The sequence below is a fragment of the Micrasema longulum genome, unplaced genomic scaffold (genome assembly GCF_059751315.1).
Source record: "Micrasema longulum isolate JH-2025_06_02 unplaced genomic scaffold, ASM5975131v1 h1tg001267l, whole genome shotgun sequence".
NCBI classification, from domain to species: Eukaryota; Metazoa; Arthropoda; class Insecta; order Trichoptera; family Brachycentridae; genus Micrasema; species Micrasema longulum.
This window is the reverse complement of record NW_028278454.1, coordinates 98,260-122,125: the sequence shown is the minus strand read 5'-3', so window position 1 is coordinate 122,125 and position 23,866 is coordinate 98,260. Positions and strand designations below refer to the sequence as shown.

Here is a 23,866-nt window from a genome sequence, read left to right as displayed (position 1 = left end):
AGAAGAAAAGGCATATGGATGAAATAATGCACTTTTTATTGTATTTTTAATATTTTAAAAAAGAAAAACACATTTTATTGCACTTAAATAAGTAATTTGCGAGGTGATGAATTCAAGGCGAGAAATCAACCGAACGAGAACATATTGATCAAGAAGGCATCATTTTTGCCAGGGGTAATATTGGAAACTGAATTACTAACATCACACAATTTAATCTGCGCATCACACTGAAGTTTCTACTAAGATAACCTTACAATACAAACAAAACCTCATTAAATTAGTGACATTTCTAAACACAGATGTGAGTAAAATTGTAGGTTTCCTTTAATACCCGTATGCAGAGACAAAACTTAAGGTGAGAAAAGTACATTCTAATCTCAAACGCGGAAAATAACCCGAAGGTGAAAACAATAGAATGTACTTTCCTCACCTTAAGTTTTGTCTCTGCATACGGGTATAAGAGTATCGAGAGCTTGTATTAACTCTCTTTTGCCTTCCCTTCGGCATTTAAATGGTTCTTCGAATGTATTTATTTCCAACATGTTTAGTACATACATAATATAAACTAATTATCAATTAAAATTTAAAGACCGACATTTCATGGTAGAATTACATTTGAATCAAACATTATTAGAAGCAAACTTACAACTCTCCATCGAAGGAGTTACCGAGATATTTGCAAAAACTTTGAAAAGAAAATAGAGATTTCTAATAATTATGCTTCACCAACTCAATGGAGAATGCTAAGTTTGTGGTGTCAAGTAGTATAATTGAAATCTGTTTTTGCAAGATTTAGAGACGGGTTTGAATTACGCTATTTTTAGGTAGGTGGGTTTTTATGTATAGTTTATTTTGTCATGAATAACTAGAGATTTTTAAGTTTGCTTCTAATACGTATCTAGATGAAATAAAAACAGCTTTTATCGTTGGTTAATTTTTTGAAAATGGTCAACACTAAAAACATACGCATTTATGTATATAATTTCAATTAGAATTATGTGACTGGACTGTTCATATTTCATTACCAAAAAATATTGAGCAGTGAAAGTCGATACATTTGGCGTAATATTTAATTTGAGTTTTTTTTAATATTTTTAATACATAACTGCTTTGCCATTGCACGATAAATATCACAACTAATAATATATAGAATTTATAGATGAAAGACAAAAAAATATTCAATAATGTAAATCACGCATAGGAAAACTTTAGTAAAAATGAGTAATAAAATAAAGTGAACCATCCTTCATTACTTCCAAATATATTTCAGTAAACAACTATGATAAGAGAAGGCAAAACTCTTTCTATTCATTTGGAGAAATGCTTTTTTTGTGAAGAATAATATTGTGATAGAACAATTGTAATGGTCATAAAATCAGTACTCGCAAACACTACCCATTTACGTACTGGTGGGATAAACACATTATAAAAGGGCTAGAAACTTTGGTTAAAAAAACGTTCCAGCGTTTTTTAGTTTTTGTTGCAAGAAACGATGAATTTAAATGACTCAATCTAATAAATGTTTTAACAGATAAAAAAATCATTAATCATTTTTAAATACCCCGAGTTAAAAATACAGTAAAACCAAGTAAAAAAAAAAAGGTAAATTTTTATACTATTTTCAATAGACAGATAAATCAGCAGATAATTGAATTAGAACTGTAGGATTTTAGTAGATTTAAGTCTGTACTTGTAAACTAATTAATACATGCAGAATTATTTTACAAAATGAAACCGCAAGTTATTACATATATTTAAATAAATATTAAATTGAATGAATTGTATTGAGATTCAGATTTCAGTAACGGGTCAATCGATTGATTTAAGTTAAAAACTAAAAGTGAAAGTTTACTTTGGTTGGGGGATGGATACAATGGGATTTGACCTAAGCATATGGGCGAATGAACAATTCAGCGTAATGTCGCGGGTGCTATGGGGGAGGGGGGAAATAGAGCATTCAGTATGCCTACAGTATATACACATAGGACATTTACACCACACAAGGAGTTCCTTTACTCGGTGTATTCCCAACACTCCTTCTCGTATCCCTCGTACACGTGCTCCAGGAGAACTTTACGCCTGTTTTCACAATATCTGCAAAAAAATAACACATATTATAAACTAAAAAAATGATAAATCAACAAATTATTTTTGAAATTCTCAATTTTATTTTTGGAAGACAACATTTTCTAAATGCCAACCTTTAAGAAGCAAGTGCTTTTCCAATCTTTCATATATATTTTTAATAACAGAGCATATAATAATTAGCAGAGACTGCTCGAAATGTGACCTTGCCTTGCGACCTCGGTCTGTATATTTTTTTGGTTGGTTTTGGTAAACAATGCTCTTAGAGTAGCCCCGCAAAAAAAAGTTGCATGGACTTAGATCAGGCAATTACGCGGGACAGGAGATGTCACCAAACCGGGGGATCACTTTTTTTAGAGATCACTTCTCTTACAACATCCATAGACGCATGCAGTGGTGCCACCTTGTTGAAACCAGCTGTTTCTGTTGAAGAAAGGACTTTTGCAAACTTCTTTTAAAAAAACCCGTTGATCATCCCACAATATATCTCAGAATTTACTGTCACCGCTTGGCCACGATAATTATAAAGGGCCACTCATTCCTCTACCAGAAATAGGGCACCAAACAGTTACCTCCTGGCTACGCAATGGTCTTTTGTGTATTTCCTTCGGGTTGTATGAACTTGAAGAATGGATAACATGAAAGATGAAAATGTGCTCCATCGCTGCAAAAGATGTTACTTTGTCATGTTTCCGAAGAAAAAGTCCTTAACATTCTTTCGGCATAAGTTAATATTTTTTTATAATCATTATTGTTGAATTTTTGCACTGTTTAAACATTATATGGATGAAACTTAACATCACTTTTCTTCATTAACTAATGCAAAGTTGATTTAGCAATTCCTTAAACAAACGTCTTCTTAATGATATCTGTGGATTTCTACATGGTAATAAACCATCTTTAAAATTACAAATAAAACACGAAAATGACGGCAGTAAATGTTCATAAAACACAATAAAAATAAACTGACGATTTCTTGGTTTTGTCTATTGATTTAACTTACCAACAAGTAGGAATAATGATTAGAGACTAACTTCAGACTCTTACTTAAGCTGTCCACAAAACACAATAAACTGTCTTAAAAATTACAAATTTCTCCGACAAAAAAATTGTTATAATGATAGAGACTAACTTCAGAGCTGTCAGTTTTCAGCGCGAATAGCAAATTTTTCTGACATTGATGGCGAGAAAAAATAACATAAAGCTGGGTTTTAAATATAGTAAACAAATCTAAATTCAATGGGACTTCAAAAATGATATGTAAGTTGCGAGAAGACCGCAAATTGTGGGGGTAATTTTGGGGTTTCACTGTACGATAAAAAAAATATAGGAACAGAGATCATTCACCCTCACCCTTTTCTAGTGCATACCTCTCTGCGCCTAGTAATTATATTACTATTACACATCCTTATATTGTGTTATTTCAAAACCGTGTAAAGAGGTTTCAGTGTAAATGTACAAATGAAATATAAACACATGGCAACTGACCTGTATTTATCTTGCACTTTCTGTTTAATATCGGCTAAGTTTTCAGACGTGATGTCTCTCTCCAGGTACTCGGAGAGGGTCTCGGTGGCACTCTCCAGGTCCCTCTGGTTGTCCTCGAATATTACGGACTGGTTGTTCTTGCGCAGGTAGTACGCGAACACGTACGTGTACATCAGGGTCTGCCTGCACAGACACAGGATGTCCACAGCTTTCTTTAGGAATTGTACCTGAAAATAAATCATAATTTCAATCAATATTTCTAGATAAAAAACATAATTTGCGCCTGTTTTTTGTCAAATTTCAAAATGAGCACCAAAAGTAAAACAAAATAATTCATTTGAAAGAAAATTTTGGGCTGTATATAATAGTGTAGCGTTTGCTCTTACATTACATATAATTAACATATCAATCGACGAGGGTCCTTTAATTAACTTGTCGACAGATTTAAAATAAACTAATACCTAGATGCTCAAGTTATGGCCACACATTGAGGAATCGATCATTACCTCGATCCAGCTCATGTTGTGTTGTTGCATCTCCTCCATCTTCTCCTTGACGGAAGCATAAAGCTTGGACTCGAAGCGGAGACTCTGCATGTGGTTCATGTACCGGTTGCAGTAGAAGAGATAACGCTGCAGTGCCGAGCGGGAGCGTTCCTGCGCATCGCGGGCAGCTTTAGCTTCATCTTCATCATATCTGCAAATAAACCATACAACTATATTATCCATCACCATCATACGAAATCATAACTTAATATAACAATTTGGTAATCACATTTTGTTATAAACCGGATAAGTGATTGTGCACGCATTTGTAATATTGATTTCATCGCCATTCCTTTATCCACACTTAATGGTGCATAGGGAACTGCATTAGTACTCCAATTGCAGCCAATCGGTGACCGTTTACAATAAACATGAATGCGAAATGATCAGTCTTACGCTTCAGGTGCCAGTCTAGAGGCACTATGAAATATTACAGTAAGAAAACTACCAATCTAATAAATATTTAACATCAACTTTGCCGAGGATCGAACCTGAGACCTTAGGCATTGTAGGCAAACACACTAACCAGTACTTAAAGTAGCCATTAAGTAAAAAAAACCGTTCAGATTTGTCAAGGGCAATGGTTCTATTTTACACACAGAACTGTATCCTTAATCCGCCTGGACACAGACTTACCCAGTTTAATGTTAGTTATCAAATTTATCCACCTAATGATGTACAGAAAAAACCCTAAATTAGGTTTTTAAGGGACCGACAAACAAAAATGTAAATGGAGGGTAGTGAAAAAAAATAATTCAGAAAATTATTTTTTATTAAAAAAAATTATGCAGCAATGTGTGATTAATTTTTTTATTGCAACTTTTAGAATATCATATTCATCAATAATAAAAGTCTGTAAAACACAACAAACCATCTTTAAAATTACAACTAAAACATGAAAATGGCGGCAATAAATGTTCGTAAAAAAAATAAACTGCAAAATTACAGTAAAATAAAACACAAAAATGGCGGAAATATTTTTTATCGATTTAACTTACCAACAAGTTAGTATAATGATTAGAGACTAACTTCAGACCCTTGAGTTGTCAAAAATACGAAAATGGCGGCAAAACACCTTAAACTGTCTTTAAAATTACAACTTCTATAAAAAAAAGTTGGTATAATGATACAAACTAACTTTAAACTGTCGAGCCGTCAGTTTTCAGTGTAGATTTAAAATTTCTCCGACGTCAACTGAGGGGAAAAAATGTAAAACTGGGTTTTTAATGTACTAAAAAATTCCAAACTCAATGGGACTACAAAAATTAAACATAAATTGCAGAAAAACGCAAATTGCAGGGGACGCAATTATGAGGTTTCACTATACATATGTAATTTGAAAATCCGACATATATCACAATGACGAGATTTTCATTGGTACTGTTTAGATATATATAGAGCTTACTTTAGCGGTAGAATGAATGAGCAGGTTGGTAGGTTGAACAACAAGATTGGTTACCTGTTGCAGTTGTACCAGGAGCTGCCGTGAGGTTCCCATGGCCCAAGGCACACCCAGCAGAAGTCAGTCTTACAGTTCTGGTTCTTGCACACCATGTGGTTACACCCGCCATCCTTCTCTATAGTCACATTACACTTGGGGCACTCCTTGGTGTTGGCTGCTATCCAGTTTGATGTTTCTGAGTCATCGTCACATTTCTGTTGGCACATTACATCATTTAATTTTTACATCTATAAATAAATGTTGTTACATGCGTATCCCTAAATAAGTTTTTCGAAAATTCTTTGGGAACATTATACATATAAAATTATACATAGTATGTTTGAAGTGTAATTGGAAAGCTTTTAAGATTTATTTATTTGGTTTAATCTGAACATGTGCAAAAGTGATCCAGATTTTTTCAATGGCATTACGGGTGACGAATCTTCGGTGTTCGAGTACAACCCGGAGACGAAAAGACAATCATCAGAGTGGCATAGATTGGCGTCCCCTCGCCCCAAGAAGGCAAGGATGAGCAGATCCAAAATCAAGACGATGCTCATTGCATTTTTAGATATCAAAGGACTGGTTCATCACGAGTTTGTACCGCCTGGTACAACTGTGAATGCTAAATTTTACGTTGAAAGTGAACTAAAAAAGACTGAAACACAGGATTCAACGCGTCCGGCCGGACATCGCAGACGACTGGAAGTTTCATCACAACGCGCCGGCCCACGGTGCTTCCTCGTCACCAACTACCTGGCCAAAGCAGGGGATCTAACGATTCCCCAGCCCCCCTACAGTCTAGACCCGGCTCCCGTGACTTCTTTTTGTTTCCACGCCTGAAAGGAAAGCATTTCGAGACTATCAAGGGGATCCAAGCAGCTTGTACCGCGGCCTTAAGGAGCATTTGAGAGAGGCCTACTGTGGCTTATTTGATGCCTGGAAAAATATCTGGAGCCGATGCATCAACAAAGGAGGAGCATATTTCGAAGAATTTTGATGTGTTGTAAAGAAAATTTCAATAAATTCTTGGTAATTGACTCACTGACATTACTTACCGGTCACACCATGTATAAGATCTCAGTTATAAGCACCTACTGGCGAATGAGGAACTTAGCACTACGGAATATTCGATACAACAAATGTTTTCTTGCGCGCGGTAAAAATTGGAGCATTAAATTATACAGAAAAGTTTCCTAAAAATGTACCAAAAAAAATAAAATAAAAACGAGCTGCTTTGAACGACGTCACTGGTTCATCAACCAATGATAAGAGAGTTATGGAAGCTTACCAGTTTGCTTGCCGTCAATGGACCAATGGGCAGACCTGATCGAGAATAAGCAGAAGAGAACCTCTGACGTCACACGCGGAGTTATTTCGGAAATATAACAATTCTAAAAATCATAGCGCTGATAATACGATATTAAAAAATTTAAAAAAATATTTTTTCCTAGTAAGAAGGCAGGATCTAGCAAAAATTTTAAAATGTGTTTTTTTTGCCACCTAATTGCCGAATTTTTTGTCATTTCTGTACAACTTACTCTGATAAATACATCTAAAATGTTTAAAAAAATAAACTGTTTGGATAAATATACGGCGAAAAATGCCAAATACATAAAACCTCAAAACGCTTTCACCGGCTTGGAAGGGCGGTATATGTAGGTTAGGGTGGGCCGATATTTTTTCCTCTCCGAATTTTGAAATGAAAGGGGTCTAAAAAGTTGCCTTTTGGACTACTTGGAATGCAAAAAATATTTGATACTACTTTTGGCCCTCAACCAGAGCTTGAAGTTTTCGAAAAAGTTAACTTTTTGCGCTAAACCGACTGTCATTTCGCATTTTCCAGTCTAATTAAATTTTATAATGCGAATTAAACCTTTTTAACATCTAAGGGCGTGAGTTGCACTTTGTTTTGTAATAAACGGGTAGCATTGTTTTGATGAGCCATTGTTTTCGTCAATATAAGCCAGGCGCTCAACGGAATCAGTTCCGCGGAGTGTAAACTTTTTGCATTTCGGTAGTTTTAAAACGTGTTCGAATTTGTAATGTGATAAAGTTATATCTTTACTAACAAAAAATATTTTATCAATATAGATAATTAACAAAATATTCAGACAGTTATAAACTTCAAACCTCGGTTGAGGACCAAAAGTGGTGTGGAATATTTTTTTAAATAATTTTTACGTTCAATGTGATCCAAAATGCAACTTTTTAGACCCCTTTCACTTTGATGTCTAAAACAATAAAACGCTTCATACATTATCGGCCCACTCTAATGTATATAAAAATATATTTCTGTCGATCTTTTTCTACGACTTAGTAGTACGCAGTATAATACCTTGATCCATTTCTTGAGCAGGTGACACTTGACGGGGTCGTGCCAGTTCTCTCCGCAGGAGAAGCAGAAGGTGTGACCACACTTGCACTTCACGGGCTGTTGTTCCACGTACTGCACTTTGATGGCGTTATTGCAGTCGGGAGATGGACACCAGCGCAGCAGTCGGTTGCACTAAACACAAACACAGTGTTCAGTGATTATTGTTGAACAAATTTTTTAAGCGCTTAGATATTTATTATTTATTTGTTATTTTAAATCTTGAAATGGGGCACACATAAACATATCCTTATGTGTGCTCTAATAATAACAAAGTACATACAATTTAATTTATAAGTTGTTTAACACATATTTCGTAACCTTCATTTTAAATTTAAAATTAGTTTTTTCCAACTCTTATGTATGGGAGCGAAGTATGGAATTGGAAAAATAATGATGAAAGCAGGTTAAATGATGTCGAAATACGATACCTCAGGCGATAGGTGCACAAATTTCGAGATCCGTGAACTGTGTAAGGCTGAGACATGCATTATCGACAGAATCAAAAAAAGGGTGCTGCGTTGGTTTGGACATGTAGAGCGAATGGACAGCGAAAGAATGGCTAAAAGGATATACGATGAGATATACGATATACGATAAGACATGGCACGATCAAGTCCATCAAATACTTGAAGATGGACATGTCAAGAGTAGGAATAATCGGCGTGCGTGCATGAGAAGATGTATGAATGTATAGGAAGCGAGGTCTGTATGTAAAGACAGAGTGATATGGCGTTCTATCCTCTCTGCCTACCCCTACTGGGAAACGGCGTGATGGTTTGTTGTTGTCGTTGAATTAGTTTTTTATTAATAAATATTTTTTTCCCATATCATAATATTTTATATCATCTCATGCACACGCTTATTCTAATGTTTTTTGGATTTGGTCATGCCATGTCGTTCTCAGTTTTCCTCGTTTTCTGCATCCATCAGTATTTGCATTGTAAATCTTTTTAGCCATTCTTTTGCTGTCAATTCTCGCTACATATTACAACGCAGCATGCCTTTTTTTAATTTTGTGGGTAATGTTCGCCTCAGCATTGCGTACGGCACGAATCTAGACGCTTCAATAATAATAATAATAATAATAACAATTTCAAAATCCACGCTTTACTAATAACAATTTTTTCTTTTCCAATAATTAGATTTTTTGCGACATAAGATTATATAAAATTTAAATAAATAAACAAAATATTTTTTTTTTTTTTAAACATTAGAATGTATAAAGTACGCATACTCACTTCTACGAAACTATTGGTGATAAGATGTTGGTATTTGAGCTTGACTTTGGAATCTCTCACCAATCTCATCACACTGGCATCATCAACTAGAATATCACAGGCGTGTGCAGCGCAGGCTATAGTCTGACCCTGTTAATTGAAAAAATGTTAGCTTTAATCTCTAGCAAAGGTCGTGCAGATCTGAGAGCATGAACTATATGTACTACGTGCTAGAAGTGCAGTGTTCATCCGTGTTTTAGGAATGAGAATGGGAAGTTGGGATTACATGTACTTGGCATGTTTATTTATTTATTTGACGGACTAATGCAGTCCATTCTAACGATGGTAAATACAATTTCTTATAATAAATACAGGCACTAATAAAATAAAATACAACTAAATAAAATTAAAGCTAGGACAAAAAAAATAAAAATTACTACCTCAAGACAAGATCCGGTCCATCTTAGTGAATTTTTAAATCTATAAAGACTTACACCAAAAAAGTCCAGATCTTGTCTCGAGTTTACAGTACGACACAATCGGGACATTGGTGCATGCAAGCCATAGTTTGTGCTGTGTTGACCGAGGAACAGCACATTATTATTTCGCAACCGGCGGATCGGAACATTGAATGCCACTTGTTCCAGTAACGATGGTACATCAATTAAGCCATTCAGCAAATTAAACATAAATATGGAGTCAATGTTATTTCTACGTTTTTGTAGACTTGAGATTTTTAACATTGATTCCATTTCTCCCTAAGTGTAGTGTCCCCTCTCGAGGCCGATCATCCATGCTACTTTTCTTAGCAAACGATGTTGCACCGATTCGATATGATGTATCATAATATTAAATGCATCATGACTTGTCTATTTTTAGCATTCATGGAGGAAGATACAAAGTTGTGTTTTAGTGGTTAAATAAAAAATCCTGATTAACATATTACAATAGAGATGAAGAACATTTAAGAAAAGGTAATATAGAAGTCTAGGCATCTACAGGGCTTATGACCTGTCAATGGCTGGTTTAAGTGGCCACTTTACACACTGTGTAACATTCACCACTCTGCCTATATTTGAACATCTATATTCCTTCAATTCTTTCATCTGTTGATGTTTGTGAAGTTAAAGAGCTGAAACCTTTATTTATGCAGGTGAGATTCATCTAATTGAATTATTTCACCTGCATACTAGGCAACGCCTGAAAATGTTATTTTTTCAATTTCTATACTTCTTCATGGACCAGGTAATTTATCAACAATATTTTGAGTTTGTCCTAATTTTTGTAGACAAGGACTGGATTCAACTCCCTGGGGAGCTGTTTATATTAACATATTACAACAGTTGTTGTAATATGTTAATATAAACGGGAGTTGAATCCAGTCCTTGTCTACAAAAATTTGGACAAACTCAAAATATTGTTTAAATAATTATTTTTTTTCAATTTACCGAATTACACACCTTATGATAGTACCTGAATGTTATAATTTTAATTGAATAAATAAATAAAATAAAACAAAAACTCACAAGTCCTTCCTCCATTATCTTAGTTGTTAAATATTCTCCCCAGCACAGGGTGCAGAATCTGTGACTACATTCCAAGCTTGTCATCATCTGAAATCATGAATTAATGAGAGCCGACGAGTAATATATTGAAGCAAAAAATGTTTTAAATCATTTAGTTGTGTTACAACAAATAACCCAGTTCAATTATTTAAAGCTCAAAATGAAAAGTTGCAGCGTAAAACCACCTTTGTTTCATTTCAACCCCACCAGGAATCGAACCTAGGACCACAATCACAGCAGGCAACCACGCCAACAACTGCCCTACGAGGCGAACTTATCTCCACTCGATTTCCTTTTACCCGAGCAGCCGTGGAGTCGAAAACACTTTCAGGATTCATGTTCTATTTCACACAGAACTGTATTCCGCATTCGCCCAGACACAGTATAACATAGTTATATTAATAAACATTTTGACCGACACAGCTTTTAAAATATTATAATTTGTAATATAAATATTTTGTTTTGTCGCAAATTAAATGTTAGTGAAAATCAGTGTAATTAAGTTCAACAATAACAAATAACTAAGTATATAGTATTGTGGAACATTGTGAATATTCTTGTATTGAGAAAAGTTTTACCGAAGATGGAAGAACCATGAAGCAGATTTCACACTCCTCTGTCCCTGAAGCTGAGGTTCGTCTTGGCAACTGAAAAAGACGAGGCTATATCATATTTAATTAACACATTTATAAAATACATACAATGTTTGGTCATATAGAACTAAAGGATGGCAAAAGAATGATAAAATAAATAAACATGGTGATAATGAATGGTAATGTAGGACAAGGGTGACCGGAAAAGCCAACATGATCGAATGAATAAAATCCTCGAGTCTGGTCATGTCAAAGATAGACACAACCGAAGTGCATGCAAGACATGATGCGTGAATGTGAAAGAAGCTAGGAATGTATGTCAGGATAGATGCGTGTGGCGGTCCATCCTCTCCGCTTACCCCTACTGGGAAATGGCGTGAGGGTAGTAGTAATAGTAGTAGTAGCAGCGTAGACATAACAATAATCATGGAATTGTGGTCCGGTGATAGTATCGCGGATTCATGAATCAAGACGCTTAAAGTTAAAATCCCATTCGCCACAACCTGATTCTCATTTCCTAGCGCAGTTAGATAGATCCAAAATTTAAATATTTAATCAAAACATTTTATACTGCAATTTAAAAAAAAAAAACTTTATAAGCAAATTTGATAAGGTATCAGTCATTTTAGAAAAATAGTTTAAAAAATACCAAATTATTATAAAATAATTATTTTGCAATGCATAAAATATTTTATATATGCAATGAAAGTGCTTTATTTTTTATTTGTTTTCTTTTTAGCATAAACACTTGACAAATTGTTTACTAAGCTCAATGTTTATTTTTTGTAAATTTATTGATATAATTTTCAGTTGCTAGAATTTCACTCGTCCATGCGCTTTGTAACTGCAAGACAATTGGTAATCTTGCTTCAATATGTAAATGTTACCAACCATAAAACACTTAAATTTTGTAAACAGGGTCTAGAATTTCAACAGTCCATGCGCTCAGTAGCTGCAAGACTTCTTATAATCTAACTCCTATTTTTTTAAATTTTATTTTAATATCATTCAAACACTTGACTTCATTGTCAAATTAAAACATAATGTAAATGGGAGCTAGATTACTTAGCGTCCATGCGCTCTGTAGTTGCAAGACCTGCTGTAATCTAGATCCTATCTGTTGTAATTAAAATATATCATAATTGGGAACGAGCATCCGTGCTCTCTGTAGCTGCAAGATGTGCTGGGATATTTATTTATTGAACAGCGCCCTTGAGGTGATTTTCACAAAAATGGCGCTATATAAATTATCCAACTATAATAATGTACTTAAAATACTGTTTAAAAATTTAATCACAACTCCAATTCCATTTGATAATGGTTACTTCATGTACATACTAGAAATGTGATATTCTTATTGAGTTACTTATCATCAAATCCAAACAAATGGTCTGATCAGTACTGGTTATCACATTGTAAACACAACAATACAACATGATAATAAAAGGAATAAACATATTGTATCAGTTACATGGAAATCAGATTTGAATTGTGAAAAATTAAACCTTGGATGACATTGGACCCAAAAAGTGAATGTTAAATTATTATTTCCACACAATAAGAATTGAGAATCACACATTATAAAATGAGTATATATCAAAAATCATATTTGCAAGAATTGAATTAAAACCTTCGCACCTATTGAATTAAGGACTTTGTGTAAATTATCTATAAAACCTATACATGGTATTTTAGTACATGTTTGAGCCGAATTCAGAGCCATTAACACGTCACACGTGTTCACACTTCGAACCACAAAGTACGTACAACGTGCCTGAATCATTCACGTGGCATTTTTATCTTTAGCATCTATTACCACTTAGAGAGAAAATGTAGTTCCTTCAAGAATGTTTGAATCCAAAAACATTTTGTTACTGCATAAATATACTGTCTCTATTCAATTACGCTTTTTTAACCGACATAAATAATAGAACATTTCGAGTGAGAGTTGGGGAGGATCTCTCAGACCCTCTCACAGTTCTGAGCGGGGTGCCTCAGAGATCAGTTGTTGGCCCGATTGCATTTGGAATCTACTTGACTGATTTGAGAAAACTTATTCGTACGCCCATATCTTTCTTTGCTGACGATACAAAGTTGTTTGCCAACCCAATAATAAGCCACCAGCAAATCCAAAATGACCTTAATCAGATTTTTCAATGATCAAAAGAATGGCTCTTAACGCTAAACCCTGAGAAATGCACCGTCCTACACATTGGCCTTAAAAATCCGAAAATAATACATCCCGTGGATGGAAATCAAGTGCAAGCAGTAACGTACAAAAAGATCTCGGAGTTGTGATTACTTGTGATCTTAAATGGCAATCACATATTATCAAAATTGTCAAACGCAGCAATTCCCTCTTATACTTAATAAGGAAAACATTCGCTCACATCACCCAAGATTTGTTCCTCAAAATTTATAAAACATAATGTGTTCGTCCACTCCTGGAGTATGCCCACCAAATCTGGAGTCCCTATTTTAAAAAAGACAGAGTTGTTGGAGAAAGTCCAGAGAAGAGCAACTAAAATGGTAGTTTCTCTAAGAAATAAATCATGCGAGGACCGCTTAAGGGAGCTTGGGTTAAGTTCACTGGAAGAGCGGAGGCAGCGTGGTGACTTGATTGAAACATTCAAAATCTTAACAGAGCAATATAATGTACCCGAGTTGAAATCAATGTTTACTATGAATGAAAACCGCCATCTCAGAGGTCATTCATTGAAACTCAACACTACCTCCTTCTCATCCAAACCCAGGAAGAACTTCCTGATAAACCGAGTTGTGGAGAAATGGAATGGCCTTCCCGAGAAAGTGATTGGTGCTTGGTTAATGTGTTCAAAAACCGCCTAGATGCACACATCGATTTATAACGTTTAATAACCATGTACACTTGATATACACGCATCAGATTAATAACTGCTAGTGTATTATTAATAATAATAATAAGCCGACAAGAGGTCCTGTACTTTCATTCCATTGCCGAAACTTGTTAAATGCAGTGAAGATACCCCATAAGCTAAATAATATGTGGTCAGTGCAACAATTTGAGAATTAAATAAATACAGTATTCTCTCAGTAATTCACTGCTCCATTATCCAACAACTATAATCCGCTGTTATTTTTACTAGTTGAAAGCACAAAATCAGGCACTATGATTCGCCAGTATTTGAATGTCGACTTTAGTAATCCGCCGCGTACTTATAGACTCGACTTAGTTCCCTTAGAAGAATTGATTCAGAGGGCGACCGAAAACTCAGAACAGATAACAGAAAGTTCTGTATATACACTAAGACTGTTCTGGAATATACACCACTTCTTACTGAAGACGAGCTCATAAATATGTCAAGAGGCTTGGATTCTGAGGGTGAAGACAATAATCGTCAGCTTGCAGCTCATGCTTTTTACTAATTGGGACACTTACATGGTTTTTAGGGTGACGAATAACTGAGGGAGTAATGTAAAGTATTCAATTCTATTTTACATTTTTCCAAAATTGATCCAATTTTGAATACGCCATAGATATAATTATGCATACCACCTACCTAAATATGCGATACTTTTATGAGCCCTCCAATATTTTCACAAAAGTTATTTTATGGAACTAATAACGATATTTCATAGATTGAATTCGGGAGTCTACACATATTTAAGTAGAATCAAATTGTAGTTACCTTTGTTCTAGAAATAACAGCTTTTCTAAAGGGGTTGACAACTCTGGCTTCTGAGAAGAGCTGTTCTTGGTCACCATCGTAGAATCTCTCCATTAATTTCTCTTTGTCCCATCTGAAGTGATTTAATAATATACGTGTTGTGGTTGCCGGGATCTGTAATCAATCATCAGAGGCGTCAACTTCTCCGATATAAAAAGAACGATAGCATTTCTTCAAAAGCAAATACACAAGAAAAAGCATTGTTTTGAAGAAATTTGTTTTCATAAAACGTTGATGTCGGTTAATAAGCTACAACCTGCTTGGCTATAATCAATAAAATAGAGCAATTTAAAGCTTATTATGAGATGAGTTAAGACTAAATAACAAAGAAGTTACGAAATTCAACAATAAATTCACTCTTGAAAGACTGAAAAAAATCCTTTAGCAAACTGAATGTGAGCTAAATACATCAATTGGCACCCTTTTCTTTGTGTGCTGGATAGAAATCAGACATTTCTTTTTCTCCATACACATATAGAGAAGCCATACTTAAGAAATATACAGGCGTCTCTGTGGCTTTTCATTGGTAGTTATCTATTCTTAATATTAAATGTATTCATAATATATGTGGGAATTCTGGCAACACCGGGCGGAAGCGGATGCGAGACGCCAGTCAATGTACGAGCGGCGTTGTGCGGAGACCCAGTTGAAATCTTAAAAGTGATTGTATGAATCAAGTCTAATAAAGAAGTTTAATAAGAAATGTTTTCGTTTTATCCTATTCACTGTTCTAATCCTACAACTTGGGGGCTCGTCCGGGATACGAAAAAAAGTGAATTAAATCGGAAATAGCGAGTTACGAAGAAGTTTCGAGAAGAAAAAAGACGCCATTTTTAAAATAGCCGTTGCGATTTGCGATTCATAAAGTGAATTAAAATCGGAAATAGCGAGTTACGAGAAGAAAAAAAGACGCCATTTTTAAAATAGCCGTTGCGATTTGCAATTCATATTCAAGTGAAATTACGAATCGAGTGATTCCGAGAACAATTGTGTAAACTGCAAACATAGATTTATATTATATCTAAAAACATTTCGTGCCGATTTTGACATAACCGTGAAGCGACATTTTGTAAATTTTGAATCGTTTTCGACTCGGTGACAGCGCGTAACATGCCTCCGAAAATCGACAAGGCGGATGGAGAAACGGCAAAATTCACATTTAAGGACATTGAAGATGCCCTGACTGTATTTAGCGGCGAAGACAACTCCTGCGTCGACAAGTTTTTTGAAGATTTCGAAGATGCTGCGAATTTGGCGAATTGGAACAGCGTGGAGAAATTTATTTATACGAAAAAATTATTACGAGGAACGGCTCAGCTTTTCGTTAAATCGGAGTCATTTAAATCATGGTACGAGTTGAAAAAGGGCCTACAAGAAGAGTTTGGGAAAAAAGTTAATCCAGCCGCCATTCATCGCCTACTAGCAACGACAATGAAACTACGCGACCAAAGTTGCATCCATTATTTTTATCAAATGAGGGAGATAAGCAATCGCGGAAACATAGATGATGAATCTTTAATGGAATACGTTATCGACGGCATATCTGATTCGGAAATAAACAAATCCATTCTATATGGTGTAACAAGTCTGAAAGAATTTAAATGTAAACTCGATATATATTCCAAAATATCGATAAAGCAAAGGTCAAAGGGTGAGACCTTTAAAAATCAATTAAAAGAAAGTTATCCTAAAGTATCGAAAGACAGGTGTTTTAACTGCGGAGGGATTGGCCACAGGTCTGGAGAATGTAAATTTAAAGATAAGGGAACGAGGTGTTTTAAATGTAACGACTTTGGGCACATTGCGTCCAAATGTTCTAATTTAAGAGTAAATACCTCCAAGACCACACTGAAAGTAACCGTCCAAGAATCAGAATCTCCGCTCTACAAAACAGTAATGTTAGGAGGGAAATCAGCAAAAGCATTCATAGACACTGGTAGTGATTTAAATTTGATGACAATTTCGCAGTTATTGAAGATGGACCAGGTTAATCTAATCGACGATCCCTTAGAGCTCCGAGGAATAGCAGAAAAAAAGGTGACCACAGTTGGACATTTCGAGACGATGATGAAGATAGATGATTGTGAGTTCCCAACTACCTTTCATATAGTACATGACGCAGTGCTTCCCATGACAGTCCTCCTTGGCAGGGCTATTTTACAGAACGTCGACATGATGGTGCGTGTTGGAGGAGTTGAAGTCACAGAGAATACTGTAGATGAACAAGTAAAGAGTTTATACTTAATCGAAACAAAAGATAACTACGATCATGTAGAGTTAGGAGACGAGATTTACCGAGAGAGAATAAACACAATGGCCTTCAATTATTCTAGGGAGTTGCCTAGAGTTAAAGAAACAAATATTAAGATGAGAATTGCTTTGGAAGATGAGGCACCCATTTACCAGCCACCCCGACGTTTATCCCCTCGGGAACTAGAAGTTGTAAATAACCAAGTAGCGGAATGGCTCAACGATGGGATTATTCGCCCAAGCAGATCCGACTTCGCGAGTCCAGTAGTGTTGTCAAAAAAGAAAAGTGGGGAGATGCGTCTGTGCATAGACTACAGGAGACTTAACAAGAAGACGATCAAAGAAAGATTTCCAATCCCGCTGATAGATGATCAAATAGACAAACTACGAAATGCCAAAGTTTTCACTACGCTTGATTTGAAAAATGCATTTTTCCATGTACCAGTAGAAGATAATTCCATCAAATACACTTCGTTTATCATACCAAATGGACAATTTGAGTTCTTGAAAACCCCTTTTGGTTTATCCAACGGACCAGCTGTTTTTCAAACTTTCATCAATGCTGTGTTTAGAGATATGATGCTGAGTGGAATTGTCCTTACTTACCTAGATGACCTAATTGTTCCTTCCAACGATGAAGAAGAAGGCCTACAAAGATTGGAACTAGTCCTGAATAGAATGAATGAGTATGGACTAATAATTAATTGGAAGAAGTGCAGAATACTGATGAGGTCCGTAGAGTATCTCGGACATGAGATCCAAGAGAATGAAATTAGACCGAGTAGATTAAAGACCAACGCTGTGACTAGGTATCCAATACCGAAAACCTTAAAAGATGTCCAGTCTTACTTAGGGCTGACAGGATACTTTCGGAAGTTTATACATAACTATTCTAAAATAGCAAAACCACTGACGAATCTACTGAAGAAGGAAAATGAATTCATATTCGAAATCGAGGAAAAGACGGCCTTTGAGATGTTGAAGAAGATTTTGTCAAATGACCCCGTTTTAAAGATCTATGATCCTCATTTACCAACTGAACTACACACAGATGCAAGCTGCGAGGGATACGGTGCAGTTTTACTTCAAAAGGATCCGTACGATAATAAGATGCATCCCGTATATTATATGAGTAAGAAGACAACAGATGCAGAACGAAAATATCCCAGCTATGAACTAGAGGTACTTGCGATTATAAATGCTTTAAAGAAATTCAGAGTTTACCTATTGGGACTGAGCTTCAAGATTGTGACAGACTGTAAGGCCTTTGTCCTTACCCTGAAGAAGAAGGATCTCGCACCACGAGTCGCCAGGTGGGCACTACTGCTTGAAGAGTATGATTACGTCGTGGAACATCGAGCTGGCGAGAGACTAAGACACGCTGATTCACTAAGCCGACACCCTGTTGATTGCTTTATTCTTGAAAACGAACTAATAGCGCGATTGAGAAGGGCCCAATCCAACGATGAGTATTTAAATGCCATACGAGAGTTACTCACTCTTGGGAAGAGACACGAAGACTACACCTTAGATGGAGGAGTAGTCTACAGGGAACAAGGAGGCTATAAGCTTATAGTAGTTCCAAAAACTATGCAGACTGAATTAATAAGAATGTACCATGATCGTGGCCATTTTGGCATTACCAAGACAAGAGAACTTCTAGAGAGAGAGTTCTGGATAAAAGATTGTGCAGCAAAAATAAAACGATGCATTGAAAATTGCGTGGCCTGTATATTAGTAGACCGAAAGAGAGGAAAGCGGGAAGGTTTCCTACATCCTATAGACAAAGGTGATAGCCCATTAGACACTTATCACATAGACCACTTAGGACCGCTGCCTTCAACAAATAAAAACTATAAATATATTCTAACAATAGTAGATGCTTTTACTAAGTTTGTGTGGATCTATAGCACAAAGACTACAAATACTACAGAAGTTTTAAATGCCCTGAACCTGCAGCAACAGACGTTCGGGAATTCCAGAAGAATTATAACAGACAGAGGTGCTGCATTCACGTCCACGGAATTTAAAGAATACTGTGAGATACAAAATATTGAGCTTATCAACATAACAACTGGACAACCACGTGCGAATGGGCAAGTAGAACGCATGCACCAGATTATCATTGCTGTCATATCAAAGCTTAGCATAGATGACCCCACTAAGTGGTACAAATTTACCAGTAGGACACAGCAGTTTTTAAACAACACATTCCAAAGAAGTATTGGTCGCACACCATTTGAAGTATTGGTAGGTAAAAAGCAAAGGAGTCAGGAGGACTTCAAGATTGAAGAAATAATCAGCACTGAGCTTCTGGAACAATTTATGAGTGAGCGGGAAGAAGTGCGTGAATCTGCAAGGCAGGAAATCGAAAAAGTACAAAGAGAGAACCGGCGCGAATTTAATAAGAAAAGGAAAGCTAGTAACAAGTATGCTGTTGATGATTTAGTTGCAGTGAAGCGAAGTCAATATGGACCTGGTCTAAAGCTCTGTGCTAAGTTCTTTGGACCATACAAGGTCACCAAAGTATGTGGGAAAGACAGATATAACCTGCTAAGAGTTGGTGGAACTGAAGGCTCACGGGAGACGACGGCGTCAGCAGACCTGATGAAGCCTTGGAGAGTGGACGACACCGATGATGATTCATCCGAGGCGGATGACTTGCAGGATGACCGAGTTGTGGGAATTCTGGCAACACCGGGCGGAAGCGGATGCGAGACGCCAGTCAATGTACGAGCGGCGTTGTGCGGAGACCCAGTTGAAATCTTAAAAGTGATTGTATGAATCAAGTCTAATAAAGAAGTTTAATAAGAAATGTTTTCGTTTTATCCTATTCACTGTTCTAATCCTACATATATTTATTATATCTTATTTAAATTTAACTATTTACAAGCAGATATTGGATGCTCTTTTCTCAACCTTTCCCTTACTGTCCTAAAAACATCTGCGCGTTACGGTGCTGTGTATTCACTACGCATGCAAAAAATGTGATATTTTAAATCGGAAAAGTGTAATATTCATCGGCAATTGCTTCAATTATTTATATTTTAATTCAAAAGTGATATTTTAAATCTAATTGCTAAAAACATGAAAAAAAAAAAACATTAATTCATGCTCTCAGTGCGCGCAAAAGAACCACCCCCAACGAAAACCAGTAAGCTACTAACGCGTCTAACGCTATCGGGCGTCTGGAAGAAGTACATGAAACTTTGCTGTTTGTGCGTATGACGCATAAAAATTGTCTCTCTCGCTCCTAAATATACCCGTATTATCGAGAGTGAGACGTAAAGAGTGTGCGAGACAATTATATATTAGGATTACTCTTTTACTACGAACGCAACATGCGACACATCGGTAAACTTTCTATTGTATTGGTGATATCTCCAATTTCTGATAAAATGCTTTTTATGTTCCCAATAAGCATTGATTATTTAATAAAAATAAAAATTACCGATACGTAAATGTATAACGAAGGAATACCGAAAATCTCAACCCATGATTTATTATATTTATAAAGATATTAAAGTTATTATTTGCAATGTGTACTAACTACACATCACCGGGTAGGGAGAGTTAATAATGATTACGTAAAATATTCAAATATATAATGCAAACCAAACCCGTTCCAATAAAAAAATTGTTATAAATAACTGGAACCATAACAAATCAATAAGTAAACATACTGAAAGAAAAAGCTACCTATGTTTAATCAGATTTTACAAACATAATATCATGAAAAGTACCTAATGTAAAATTTTCTCTACATTCTTTCGGTACGTTTATCAACATGATTGTTTTTTTCAGTTACTAAATCAAAATAACCCTTTTCGTTCTTTTAATATGTGTAAATACAGGAATATCATGTAGACACTTGAAAAACTTTTTCTTATTTTAATTAAAGTAAAATTATTATTCTAGTGACCTTCGACAACAAATAATTCGAATGTATAATTGGCTCGAATAATTTAATTAGAAAACGAAATTGCATCTTTGAACTTGGCAACAGTGAGCCAGAAAAATGACACAATAATATAGAATTAGGTCAGCGAACTTTGCAAAAAAGACACCCTGTCAAAATCATGCACATGACAAAATTCAGAATTTCCTTTGTACGCGAGAGTACAAAATTAGAATTATGCATTAAAATATCTGAGTAGTCGATATACAAAAAATAACACTGACCTCAACAACTGTGTTGACTTCTTTAATAGAATTAACCATGTGCTGTACGATTTCTTCTGTTGATAAAACTTCAAAAGGATAATCTTCTATTTCAGTTTGACGTTCCCTTGTATTGTGTGACTCCACTTCCATCGCGAAATCAACATCGTCTCCGCTAGATTCGTTCCCGGAGTCCACATCGTCCTTTGTCTCGTCATCGGAATCCATTATAAAGTCTAATCTTAACAACTAAACCACACAAATGTTGAAAAACTTTCGGGAATAGAAACAGTAATTTAATAATCGCACTGTGAAATTTCGAAAGGTCAACAATGTAGAAAATAGTGCACCCGCAAGCCCACAAGCTGCCAAAATCTCTGACGTATATTTTTTCTATGTGTGTGGTGTTTTTCAATGTATGCGACGTCAGCTTGTCTTTGCGCAGTGCACCATTACATTTTTGAACTGAAAACGAGTTATTTGATGTACATGAGAAAACATTTTATTGAGAAGTATTGTAAAATGATTATTGAGTTTATTATTTATCCATTTGATTAACGATTCATACAATTTGGCGAATTTATTGTTCCGCATTAACAGCCATAAATAAATTAAGAGGTTTATTTTTTCATACTTGGAAGCATATAGAAAACATCTGAATATAACATTTCCGGTTATATACATAAAGTCTATATTCGCATACACTTAATAACTACGCGGTACATGCAATAAATTGTAAAATGGCCACAAGTTGAATTTTAATATAAAGGTACCCACCCACTTCTCTAATCCCGGTGTCCAGAATTGGAACATCTAGTCTGTGAATTGGAATTAAAGACTTCTATGGTCTACGTCAAGTGAAATTTCTGGCACGATTTTCATACTAATTTGAATATTTTCTGCTATTTCTCCAATTTTATCCATTCAATTATTATAACAATGATCATTAATGATATAAGATGAATAATCCAGTCAGTAAATAAGATTTTAAGGTGGAGAAAACAAATAGGAAGCCAATTATTTCGTTTTAAAACAAATCACAGCAGCAACGACAAAAGAGTTGCCAGGTATAAAATTTAATTCTCCAATTTTGGTGTTGCTTTATTTTTCCAAAAAATCTATATAATATACCTAGTAGTAGAATAATTAGTATTGTTTATTTTTTAAAGTTATATTCAACATTTACATGAAGAAACATATGTACAAGAAACAGAAATTAATACACGTAGCAAATACATACAAGCCGAGGACGAACTCTGCGCGAAAACTCAATTTCTTCTTTCTTTATCAGAGGCATCCAATAAAAACATTGTTATGTCTTGGATCCCTAGCCATTGTGGTATTCCCGGTAACGAAAAGGTGGACGAGTTGGCAAAGGAGGCGATCCATTACGGAGATCCTGCCTATAGTAATATCTTACCACTAGGTGATCTCCTCGTTATGACAAAGGAGGAGCAACTTCGCACATAGCAACAATATTGGGTAGCCTCATCTCATGCCATGGGAAGACATCTTTTCCAATTGAAACCAAATGTAACAGAAAATCCTTGGTTTTTCAAAGTGATTCTGAACAAATTTGAAACATCTTCCATATGCAGAATGCGCATTGGACACTGTTGTAATGGTTCTCACCTGTTCAGAATCCATGTCCGGGGCTCTGCCATGTGCGAATGTCAGCTTGAGGAGGAAGATCTAAATCGTGTTTTTTTATGTCCCGTAAATGATTGTTATCCTGAGTTCCTATCCAACCTCTCCGATATCAACGTCCCATTTTCTATTCATATTCTTACTCTCCTGTCCCCACACAATAAACATGTATTTAAAATTTGATGTAAATATGTAGTTATAAATGGTATTTAGTTGTGAATGTAAAGTGTATGTAATATTAAATACTAACATACTAACTTGTATATAGTACTGACACATGTGTAAATATTTAACTAAGTATAATCTGAAACTCGACACCGGCTAGAACACCTAGTTGGGAGGTGAAAAAGCCAATAAAAAACTAAGAAGAATAAGAAATACATACAAGGACAATAAAATAATCGCATACAGTACACAAGAATTGTTTTTTTTCTTTTACGTAATGGAAACCGTTAATGTAAATATATGTACTTAATTCATGTAAAAATTGTATTTAATAGTAATATTGTATTTATATTTTCTATCTGAATAAAAAAAATACGATCTTTGTTTTTAAGACTTCGATCGTATTTTTATGATAAATAAATAATACAATTTATATTGAGCGAAAAGTATATTTACAAACCCTACTTTTTGTATCTTATATTATTTATTGTGTCAGCATTTACTTTATGGAAAAACATTTTGAATTAATTTTAAACTTTATATACATAAACTTTTTATTTACAATATAATATTTAAAGTTTTTATTTACATCTGATGACGGGTAATTCAAAATACCTAAAACTAG

The 23,866-nt window shown here is 35.2% G+C and overlaps 1 protein-coding gene across 2 annotated transcripts; it reads right to left on the bottom strand.

The window, feature by feature from the left end:
• Positions 1 to 1,855: 1,855 nt before the first annotated feature.
• Positions 1,856 to 21,875, bottom strand: ari-1 (E3 ubiquitin-protein ligase ariadne-1). Of its 2 annotated transcripts, none has more exons than XM_088234691.1 (10): positions 21,451 to 21,875; positions 14,980 to 15,132; positions 11,297 to 11,365; positions 10,680 to 10,766; positions 9,175 to 9,303; positions 7,898 to 8,068; positions 5,578 to 5,774; positions 4,080 to 4,269; positions 3,574 to 3,800; positions 1,856 to 2,094 (listed from the first exon to the last, which is right to left on the bottom strand). In XM_088234691.1, exons 1-10 carry the CDS (start codon positions 21,655 to 21,657, stop codon positions 2,013 to 2,015), a joined length of 1,512 nt encoding a protein of 503 aa, XP_088090817.1. In that variant the 5' UTR covers positions 21,658 to 21,875; the 3' UTR covers positions 1,856 to 2,012. The 2 variants fall into 2 exon arrangements, with proteins under 2 accessions (XP_088090817.1, XP_088090816.1); XM_088234690.1 differs by having other exon boundaries at positions 11,297 to 11,380; positions 21,451 to 21,832.
• Between the last annotated feature and the right edge of the window lie 1,991 nt (positions 21,876 to 23,866).

What these genes read in the sequence shown, in the direction of transcription:
- ari-1 (XM_088234690.1), bottom strand. Translation starts at nt 21,657, where the DNA reads ATGGATTCCGATGACGAGACAAAGGACGATGTGGACTCCGGGAACGAA. An exon ending in AAGTCAACACAGTTGTTGAG is followed by an intron (nt 15,133 to 21,450) that starts GTCAGTGTTATT and finishes GATTGATTACAG; the next exon opens with ATCCCGGCAACCACAACACG. An exon ending in TGCTCAAGAAATGGATCAAG is followed by an intron (nt 5,775 to 7,897) that starts GTATTATACTGC and finishes ATGTGCCAACAG; the next exon opens with AAATGTGACGATGACTCAGA.